The 11652-nt window shown below is 36.0% G+C and overlaps 1 protein-coding gene across 2 annotated transcripts in view; it reads right to left on the reverse strand.

The window, feature by feature from the left end:
* LOC123714522 (inactive dipeptidyl peptidase 10) overlaps window positions 1–10484 on the reverse strand; it is a 188595-nt gene extending 178111 nt beyond the window's left edge. The window contains exon 1 of one of the 2 annotated variants that reach the window (XM_045668797.1): window positions 10110–10484. In XM_045668797.1, the coding sequence (XP_045524753.1) occupies window positions 10110–10232 (123 nt within the window). In that variant the 5' untranslated portion in view covers window positions 10233–10484. The remainder of the gene's footprint in view (window positions 1–10109) is intronic. The other variant, XM_045668799.1, reaches the window with a different exon arrangement.
* Between the last annotated feature and the right edge of the window lie 1168 nt (window positions 10485–11652).

Below are 11652 nucleotides of genomic sequence, written 5' to 3' on the forward strand. Positions count from 1 at the left end.
CTACAGACGTATCCTAACACATAAATATGTACGGGATATCTGCACCAAGAGACCTACAGTTAAAAAAGGAGCCATACGGGTAGGATCAAAGGTGGTGAGATTATCTCAAAACTATCGGGCAAGCTCATCACGATAATTACTTAAAGAAGTCTTCGCCACTTTGAGAGGAAGCGAGAAATGATTCAGGCAGAGCAATATTCAAAGGTGATTTATTTTTATAAAAATATATCTTAAATACTACTTACAACTATTCACACATACATAGCATTATTCTTGTGAGAAGTTGTTAAAATTTAGAACAACCAAGTGAGCCGTAGTTGGTCAATGTTCAAATGGAGTCTGTCGAATCTGGAAAATAATTATGAATAAAATAATATTATATGAAATACATTTAAATGGCGAACCTATATAAAGGCTTGTATTTAGCGTTTACGGTTAGCGTCAACGTGTCTGCGCGCGGACAATAAGGCTCTATTAACCATAAAGTAATATAACGATGATTACCGGCAAATAACGGCGTATCGTTAAAAGAGAGCCTCAGCACCTCGTTATTTAGTTTAAGTGTTTAATAATAATAAATCATTTATTTACAAAGAAAGTACATTTATATCGATTATTTGAAAAATACGCACAATCAGCCATATAAAAGTAGGCATGCAAATGTCATTATCATAAATTTGTTATTTAAACTTTTATCGAATTATGGTTATGGTCTCAATACTCGTCCAGGCTAAAAAGGCACCTTCCTCATGAAAACATTACACGGCAGTGATCTATAACATCTAGGAAGGTGATTAAATATTTTGATAGCCATGGCGTAACAATTTTTTTAATTACTTCGTGATGCCACACACACCCACAGCCGTGTTGGATCCCTCGGTGTATAAAAGCAAGTTTCTTTGCATGTTTTGAACAATTTTGGATGCTTTTTACAGACATAACTGGATATATAAACTTGGTACTGTCAAAATACCGAGTTCGTAAAAAAATGATCTACAGGTTACAAGGGGTTCAACGCCCATAATAGCCCTATTAATTTTTTTCTGAGTAATAAAACCTTTATTTATATCTACAGACTTTCCCCATAAAGGAATACCATAGAGCAGAAGTAAGGCAACATAGCCTCAGTTTGCTACGATTTATAAGCAGCTGAAGAAGACAATATTTAGATTTTAGATCGAATAGATCGAAGCAGCCTCCAACTTTAAAAAACTTTATTGTCATTTTTTCTAATTTGACTTATGACTTGACATGTTTTGTATCAATTGGATTTTTTTAAAGTTCCCAGCAAATTTAAATTTATTTCTTTATTGAATTATAATATGTTTTGTATTGTATGAGTAATGAAAGAAGACATTAAAAATCTAATCTAATTTAGGGTGTCGGCCCTATGAAGTAATTGCATCGTAAAATTGTCTGACCATCGCGAGTGGGCGACGTATAACGGTCGGTAACTTTACGACACGGCCGACTTTAATCCATAATACTGAAAAAACCTATCAGTAAAGAAACATCATGAATTGTTCTCTACCGTCGCACTAAAACATTCTTGAGAGTTACTGTAATAGTAGTCACGTTTGACTAAACCATTTCTATATATTATAATTTCCAAGTTAAAAAAAGTTAGAGGAGACCTTCTCCAGGGCCGCATCTTAGAGTAGTATAGTTTTTATTTAAGTAAGTATGTTATCATAGTATCATAGTAAGATGTGGATGAATAAAGACTTATTGTTATATTATATTAAAAGCCTAATGTTTTAGTGTGTAATTCTGAACGCTGTATTGCACACCTTTAAATACCACCAATCCAAGTTAAATCAAGTATGTACTGAGTGTTTCTTATAAACGGAGAAATAGTAAGTAAAATGTAATAATCAGAAAGCTGACGTCGCAACAATGTAAGGGGGATGGGCGGTGATCGCGAGCACAATGCGAGTTAGCGGACTACATTGTTCCATATTTACAGCCCTACAATTTCATTTCTCCCAGTGTTCTACCTTAGTACACGAATTATGCTGAAATGCTAACAATAATGCACAGGTTTATACCGACTAAATACCATCCGTATTACCTTGACTTGTTCCACAAATGAGCGTTTCTTAAAGCTTTTTGTTGCCGCGCACTGTAGAACCAGCTGCCCACTGAAGTATTTCCGAACCAAATCGACTTAGGGTCCTTTAAGAAAAGAGTGCCAATTCTTCAATTCCAATTGTTAAAGGGCCGTCAAGCACTTGCGAGCCTTCTGATAATGTAAGTGTCCATGAGCGGCTGTGTCACTTAACATCAGGTGAGCCTCCTGACCGTTTGCCTCCTATTACATAAAAACGTATTTTCCTATCTAAAAAGTCTGGCCATAAATACTGTTACATAAAAACTTTTCTTCTTTTCAACTTTTTCACTATTTTGAATTTGGAACACGTGTATTACTTTAGAAACTTCTTTCGATTTTGCGCCTTTTCACATATTCTTTCGTGTTCATTACCAAATTATATTATGGAATGGGGTGTTAATGACAATAGGATTGCAGTGATCGCCTTGCATAAAGTGGGTATGGATCCGTCAGTCATATTCCAGACACTTTAAAAGCTTGGCATCAGGCGCATGTTCGTAAATCTAATCTAATCTATCAACAGTTCCAATAACACTTCGTCTGTCGAAGACCAAAAAAGTTGGGGCCGCCCACGTGTTAGAACTACAAAGGCTGTTAATGCTGTTAAAGTCAGAATTCATCGAAATCCCATTAGGAAGCAAACAATCTTTTCGCGAGAAATGTAGATTCCTGCTAGGCTGTGAAGCTGCTCAAGTGCTCTGTAACGTACATCGTGGTCATCATCTTGCGTCAGTGATGGTTTAGTGTGAGTAGGGCGTGTCTTATCAAGGAGTCATAAAACTACATTTTTGTGAAAAAGGTGTGAAAACTTCAGCGAAAGTGTATTAAGATACAGTCTTGAATCGTGTTGTGAAACCTTTCAGCAATACACACAATACATTCTGAAAATATACCGTGGACTTTCTAGTAGGATTCTGCGCCTGGTTACAAGGCATGAACTACCCAAGCCTGGCTTAAAATCAACGTTCCAGGCTTTATAAGAGCTGAAGACTGGCCTTCATCTAGCCCAGACCTCAACCCTTTAGACTTTAAATTATGATTATTTTAATCCGACATGACGACTAAACGACACGGAGACATTGAGTTTCTTAAAAAATCTTTGGAACAAGCAGTGGCGAAATTTCCCTTGGAAAGAGTGCGTAAATCCATATATTTGTGACCAAACAGATTAAAGACCTGTATAAAAGCCAAAGGTGTCCATTTCGAATAGAATATTTTTTAATTTTAGGCTGAGACTTAAATAAAGATGTATTATTAAAAAAATCATTTTCATTTGTAACAGAGCTTATGATTGAAGTAAGTATAATTTCTAGCCTCGTGCATGAAGAAGTTTATGCCGCATTTGATAACTTCTAAACAAACTGAATGCCACACGAGCTCAGTCACACGCTCTGTACGGACTATTCCCAAGCCAAAAGCAATTTAAAATAGTAATAAACAGTAGTTTTTTAGAGCCGAAAATAGTTATGGCAACCTCATAAAATGTACTCCCGCTAATTAAATGATCGAACTCAATTCTTGCATTTAGTAAGATAATAAAACTTTTTTACGTTTGGTACGGTTTATATACATAATTTATTTACTACATTAATGGAACTATCGAGATATCACACAACGCATTAAAATCCTAGCCGATTTTGATTTCGCTTCAGCAGAGGCCTTCCTACGTATTTTAGCATGACTCAAAGGGTCCAAAAATGAACGCTTATAACAACTCTCAGCCACACTCTGAAATACAGAAAACATTTTTAAACAATACATACGTGGGGGTGGAGTGTTGGGGATGGTGTTGGTGAAAATCGCTGATATAAAGAGGTCAACAAAAGCTAACCAACCCTCTGTTGTGTTATGTAGTGGAACACTAGTGAAAGCAGAACCCCGGCCAGTCCATGTCATCCACGTCCTAGTCATCCACTCTGGGTCCACTACATCCACCTCGCTTTCTCGTGCCTATCTAGAAATGCCGTTGAGCTGAGGATGCAGGGCAAAAGACGAATATTCTGCACCTTAAAACCATACCTAACAACCAAAGAATCCACTCTCTCCTTAGCTAAACCGCATAACACTTACTGGAACTTATCTGGAAACTCTAGAGTGGCAGCCCCATTGCCGGACTAGGGCACAGTGGGTTAATCTCCTGCTTGCCTGAAAAATCAACAACAATTCAAGAAACCGAAGCAGTATTCTCATCGGACCGATCATTTATCGACGACCTTTATCATCAACTCAACTCAACCAGCACAAACAGAAATGCTTACATACAATCTGCAAATTAAGCTGGTTTAAGCGAAGTGCGTAGAAATAGTTTTGGTGAACTGATAACGGCCCAAGACCTAACTCTTCTATACTCTGGGAAGGAAGATGACAATGACGACCTTAAACTCGTATTTAAGTCGTTGTCACTTTCCTCTTCTCTGACTCCGCCAACAGAAGTGTTTTGGACTGGAAACCGATTTCAGACCGAATGATTTGAACCTGTTTCAAGAGTGTGCAGAGTTACGCTACCACCAACACGTCTTCGGAGGCGACCAAGGACGAGAGAAGGTGAAATGCGAAGCTCGAGACCGAACGCAATGAAGACACACTGTGGAAGCCCTATGCATGGGGCATAGGGCTTATTTATAGGACATTAAGTAAAGCGTGTACCAAGGATTAATTCTAATCTTGTTACCCACAACACAAGGGCCCTAGTGACGGAGTGTTAGATCAATATTATTAGAATAACGTTTTATTATTATTATTTAGCTAAGCTAGTCTTGCTTCAGCAATACTTCTTCATACATCAACGGTCGCGCGTTGCGTTTAATTTTATTTGTTGTTTAAATGTAGAAAGTTTAGTTTTCGCAGTACACATCGTTTATTCCAAATAGAATCCGAAATGTTTGAAAAGTTGTATTGAATGTTATAGATTGCAGCAATAAACTGCATCGTTAAAGATGAGTGTCGAGTTCGAGAGAAATCCTCTTGAACGCTCACTGCCGCTTGTATCTTGTTTCTGTAAGATCCACTATGTGAACACTGCGTATCGTTTAGTAAACTTATTTAGAATATAAAAACTTCTAATTGTGTGTCAAAGTTGTTCTTTCTGATAAGTTTCTGATTTTTTACCGACGATAATTGAACGTCATAAGAAAATACTGATGGAATGGTTGCTTTTTCAAAAGAAAAAATTAATTTTGTTTTGTTTGATAGATATTTTGTATGGATATAGAGAAGTAGGTAAATCGGAATCACGATTGAATTGATTAAGTTACATTTATTTGTACGCATAAATACATTTATGCCAATTTCTTTTCATCGCTCACTCAAGTAGGAGAGAGGCAGATGTCGAACGCTACCGACCGCAGTCGCGGAGGCCAATTGTGCCTCTTTGTCGCTCGTTCCGCGCTCTCGCTTGAGTGCAAGCCTTAAATGGAACACCTCAGAGCGCGGTAACGCCGCAGAGCGTGGTAACTCCGCATGAGTCATGTCTTTTCGTGCGTGCAGCCGGCTCCATCGAATTATAAGACGTTGTCACGTCAAAAATATGCCGAAAAAATGATAGCAACACTAGTGGATGTACTGCTTCTCAACGGAGCCGAATGTGAGGTCATTTTAACTCGTGCACCATGTCAAGGCATTTTAGACATATTTACCACGTTACCGATAAACACCTTTAAAATTTTCATGTTAGTGTTTTTTATAACAAAGATTAAGCGATTTTCTTCGAACGAAGCCTTTAATAAATACTGAGACATTTTTTCTATGATTTAGAATGACAAGTTGACGGTTTTGTTAGTAAGAAAAGTTAAACATTGCTTAGATGTTTAGAGCTATTTATTACCGCATTTAAATTACAAGTAGGTAAATAAATTAGGCATTTTTATCGGTGACACCTTTAGTTAACGATGAAGGATATACATAAATTGTAATAAAGCTATAAATTTTCCGGGTTTAACGTTCTACTGAAGAGTATCATCAGTAGAATAAGAGCGGAAATTCAGTCTTGTGCCGAGTTGGGAGCAAAGTGGCTCTCACCCGTCACTTCCGGCGAACGTTTCCGGTGCAGATAACATACTGCGATATACTATGTAGATAATAATAGAGAGTGCCTTCGATTTTCGATACTTATTTAAGTTATACTAAACGTTCTTATTACCTTGAGCTATGTAACCAAACATTAGTTATGTTATATATATATATATGTCGCAAATTCAACGCGATAAATAATTGCAAAATTGGTGTTACTACCGTCGTCCGACATTATAACTTAATATTTAAACACAGTCAGTGCGCACGTCCGGCGCAGGCGACGTTCGAAAGTGAAGTGACTAAAGAATTCACTTACTGCCACGAAATAGTCGCGCCACTGACATTTGGTAGATCACACAGACTAGGCATTGTCAATTGTCAACGTTGACAGTCTACCTTACCATACCACACCGCATTCTACGACTAACTTCAGAGTAGCGGGAATTTTAAAATATTCATTCTCCGACATATATATATTGAGGTCTATAATTAAAAGCATAAACAATATTTGTACACTTGAAGCCAATATGAGCCCTTTAGTTTCACCACACTCATAAATTGTAATTCAACATTCTCGTTTCCGATAATGTCTAACATAAGTGACACTTTGTTTTACGAATTCTTCAATAAGTTAAGTTAGATTTTTTGTTAATGCAGCGTCGCAACTTCACTACTAATGTTCATATCCACACAACAACCGCCACGGAACGTAATTCCTGTAACAATTAAAATATTGAACATACGCTAACGAATTCTAGCTAACGTTAACACTGGTATTGGAGGAATGTGTCTTCGCACTGGAAATCGGAATATGTAAGAAAACGAAAAAATGATAACAATATGTTGAATAATATTTTTAATTCGATAAAGCTTAATTAAGCTAACAGTGACTTGTTGTCTGTTAAATTGTTACAAATAATTTCCAAACAAGAAATACGATAAATAGTTTAACTTTTTTGCTTTTTTTATCGTCGTCCAAAGTTGTGGCTATAGTACTATGGTAACTTCGTTTGGAGTGTGTGCTAAATTCGTACGCACTGACACACTGGTTCGCACTTACAGCCTCCTTAAAACCATCAAATACTACAGTCAAGTTGCCTAGTCACCAAAAAAAATGTATTTTTAACGATATTTTTTTTAAAGTGTTAAACTATATCATCGCTTACGTTTGTTGACGTGTAAAATGCTCTCTTTCGTATCTGTAATATACTTCCTGACTAATAAGCTTAATACAGGTTTATGTTGTGCTTTTGACGCATTTATTCAAGTTAGGGCAGGGCAGTAGAGCAAGGTCTGACATTGTTATCCTTTAGCTCACGGGACCTTGCTCAGCTCGTGAATATTTATTCTTCGCTCAAAGGATGCATCTTTTATGAAAAACATTTTCTACGTAAATTTTGGTGCAATATCCATTATACTACACATAATAAATCTGAATTTGAAATATTTAAGAATATCGTAAAGTTCATTTGGAAAACCTTCGGTATTTGCATAAGGTGTGGTTTTTAAAAACAAAAAGAAAAGAAGGTTGTGGATTAGAGCTAATAAAAGACTTTAAAACTTACATAAATATCTTTTTATAAACTCTTAAACGGCTGGACCGATTTGAATGAATTGTTTTGTATGCGTTTGGGCACCCTGGGTGGTTTAGATTCACAAATCAGCCCAGCAGATGGCGCTGCAGTCGGTAATTTATCTATACCTTAAATAAACAGCTGGTACATATTTAAATCTTCAGTGCATGTGTTTGTAATTAAACTCTTAAACACATTACACATTCTAGTATACGTTAAACGTGTGTACAGGACGTCCTGACGGATCCGCTAGTATTCTTTTAAATCTCTTTACTATATAAAACTAAGAAATCGGTAAGGCGCTAAATTTGTGAAATATTTAAGGCTCTATTTGGACTCGTTGAATGATGAATTTTAAAAGGTCGACCCCGCAGTGATTGATGTTACATAAGAGTAGCTCAAAGTGTAAAAACGTTTCTAATTTTCATTTCTACGTAATTGCTAAGAGGGCTCACTACTTAAATTGTCTATTGTACAAAGTCTTTTATAATAATCAAATATACAGTATTTACAATTTTCTTTACCTGCATAGTAATAATAATTAAATAGAAAATTACTAAAGTTTGTTCCCTATGGCAGTGTATCCATATCACCAGGCGCCAACTTAAATATTTAATTCGCGACCACTCTTTTATAATTATAACATTTATTGAGATTTTTTAAACTACATCAGTCGTACATTAAGTACGCACAGTACAGTGTGTTATGAGGCCTCTACACGGCCTCAACACTTTTAATGAAACATATGACTACATCATTGCTGACTATATCCCAAAAATACAAAAAAAAACATTTATCTCAGCAATAGTTCTGTAACAGTATTTGGCTCATTGTTTTGTCTTTACAAGGTCTAGGCTACATGGCTACATGGCTTGGCTACCTGAACCTATAGCTGCAATGACGGACGAACTCATACGCGTTGCAGCAGCGTTTTAAAAGGATTTAAATTTTGGTTTATTATTTCAATAGCCGTGATACATGCGATATTGTAAGTCTGGAAGACTCGATGAACAATTATTTAAAATCTTTACACGAATTTCATACAATGACCAAATTAATTTTGACCAATAATACAAAGAAAAGACACTAACATGAGATAAGCTATATATGTTGTAACGTAGCATGAAAAAAGGACGCAATCAGGCCATAAAGCGAGACAGCAATAATATGGCTGAGAAATATTGGAGTATTTTCGATAGCAAAGCAATAGTTCCCGCCATACGGCTGGGACACTAAACATTCAGCGGCCATACAAAAAATATTGCCAAATATTGCATAGTCCAGCCGTAAATACGGGCTGATGCCACACCCTTCACTTATACATTTTCGTGAATAAATGATTACCAGTATCAGTGTACTGTTCGCAGGTGGTAGATTGTATTGAACTCCCAGTGAGGCTGTATGTCATTAGTATGAACTGGATCAGTAATTGATACGTGATAGGTATCGATAAAGGCTGCCGTACTAAATTGTACAGTGTGCAATGTCAAGGCTGGATTTAGGGGTCTGGAGGCCTCGGATACAAATTTTTCTGTGGAGATATTTTTTGTGAAACCATTATTCTTTTAGTATTTAAAACAAAGGAACAAACAAAACAAAATACAGATCAATGATTTCTGTTAATATTTAGGAACAGTATAATCTTGTTTGGGCAAAGGTAGAGGTAATACAACGAAAAAAAATTCAAAAGAAAAGTTGTTTAGTGTTGACTAGTCGGAATTAAAAACATTTTATGTTCAGAAATCTATTGTGGAGGCCCCGGGGCTCTAGCCCCGGTATATAAATCCGGACCTGTGCATTGCTATACAAATACTATATTTCTTTCATACCTAGCCGCTACAACTATATACACTTAACGGATAAACATTATCTGATAAGTTCTAAGAGAAATTCAACCCAATATGGAGCCAATACTAAAATATTGTACGGGGTCCAACAAAGAGAGCGCTACATATATTATTGTTTCACAAATATGAGTCACATGCAACACCAACTATACTAGCTCAATATATGGAACATTTAACATATTTTGTCATATAATTATTTCAAAAGAGCCACTAAACACAACACAAACGAAAGAATACAAAAGAAAAATTACACCCAAGTTTGTAACTAGCATTCAACATAAAAACATCGTTGTGAAAGAGGTTGAGAGCTAAAATAAAATAATTTAAATATTTCTGAAATAGATTTCAAAAGCCCTCGAAGGCAGAAATGAATGCATTTAGATATAATCTTTTTTTTTCACTGAATTTGAATACTGGTCGAAAGCTTCCACAACGCTGACCGAAGAAAATGTGTTAATATTTAATTTACATAACAAAATCAGGAGCCATTCGAGTTTACTGGTCGACGACGTCGTCTTCAGTCAGCGTGATGGTCAGGCATAGAGGGTAGAGCAGGTAGATACATACATGTCGCACGTACTGATCAAAGTTCCTCACCGCGGTGCGGCCTAGCAGTAGCGCATCCATCTCGCTCTCTGGAACCGGTACCACCGCTACCGTCGGCTCACCTGACTTCACCGTCACATTCATTGTTCCAAACACCAGTTTCCTTCACGACCGCAAACACTTCCCACCAAGTCTTGAGTCTCAAATAATCTACTAGATCTTAATCATCTATTATCTTCTTTTTCGTAAAGTAGTTAGTTACTATACAGTTATTTTTTTATTTTCAATTTCTATTTTATCGTTTAATAATGAAACTTAATTTAAAATTACTGTTATTTTAAACTTAATTTATATTGGTCGTTTCACTGATTTGTAAGCGATCCACATTTCTTCAAGTTCGTCAAACTCACGTTGTTCCCTTATCAGTCTTCACTCTCATTTAAGTGCTAAGGAATTTACTAAAAAACTACTTTGGTCCATACTGATAATAAGGTTTTATAATAATAATTGTCTAAAATGGTAATCCTGAACAATTTTCAATGTTAATTATAATAATTATTGATCTTGTTAATTATTTCCGTGAGCTACGGATTTTTACTGGAGAAATCAATTTGTATGTTATTTTTTGTTTACACTAATACTTTCCACGTTAAATATTTTATGCTACAATACTATTTACACGATAACATATATATAAAACTGTAATTTAAAAAAAAAATCATACAATCATTAGTCCCGCAGCCATTTTGCGACGTCTTATCGAGGTTCGTGCTTAATACACGTTTAAAAGCGTAATCTCGTGGGTATTTTATCCAGAGCGCTGTCCAATATTATTGATATAGCTCAGGAGCAGTGTTGGCCATGTGGCTTCGGCATGCGTCTCTCATCCCTGAAGTCGTAGATTCGATCCCCGGCTGTACACCGATGGATTTTCTTTGTATATGCGCATTTAACATTAGCTCGAACGGTGAAGGAAAACATCGTAAGAAAACCGTCTTGCCTTAGAGCCAAAAAGTCGACGGCGTGCGTCAGGCACAGAAGGCTGATCACCTACTTGCCTATTCGGTTAACAAATGATCATGAAACAGATACAGAAATCTGAGGCAAAGACCTAAAAAGGTTGTAGCGCCATTTATTTATTTATTAATTTCAAAAAATACTGGTGTATCTCTCATAAAGTGATTAAATGTTTAGTCAAATAAAAAATGGAAAACAATCAAGAAATAATTTGTATTAGTTGATTACATAATACCAGGAGCTCGATTATAACGTTCATAACTTCTATGCGTTGTTTGGAACTCAAAATTTTAAATACATATATTTCAAAACTGCTTCAAGTACAACATATTCTTTTGAAGACATATCGCGATAGACGTGTTGTCCTCTCGGGATGATTTAATGCGACTGAACGTGTCCTGAATCACTCACTCATTCTCCTCCTATGTGTGTAACTCACTTTTGTAACTTAATATTTGTATCAGATGTAGGTCGTAGATATCCTATTTTATTTCTACAAAAATAGAAATTTCCTTTTTGCAAACTGCAATATATAGCTAATAATAAA

This window comes from Pieris brassicae, chromosome 9 (genome assembly GCF_905147105.1).
Source record: "Pieris brassicae chromosome 9, ilPieBrab1.1, whole genome shotgun sequence".
Classification (NCBI taxonomy): domain Eukaryota; kingdom Metazoa; phylum Arthropoda; class Insecta; order Lepidoptera; family Pieridae; genus Pieris; species Pieris brassicae.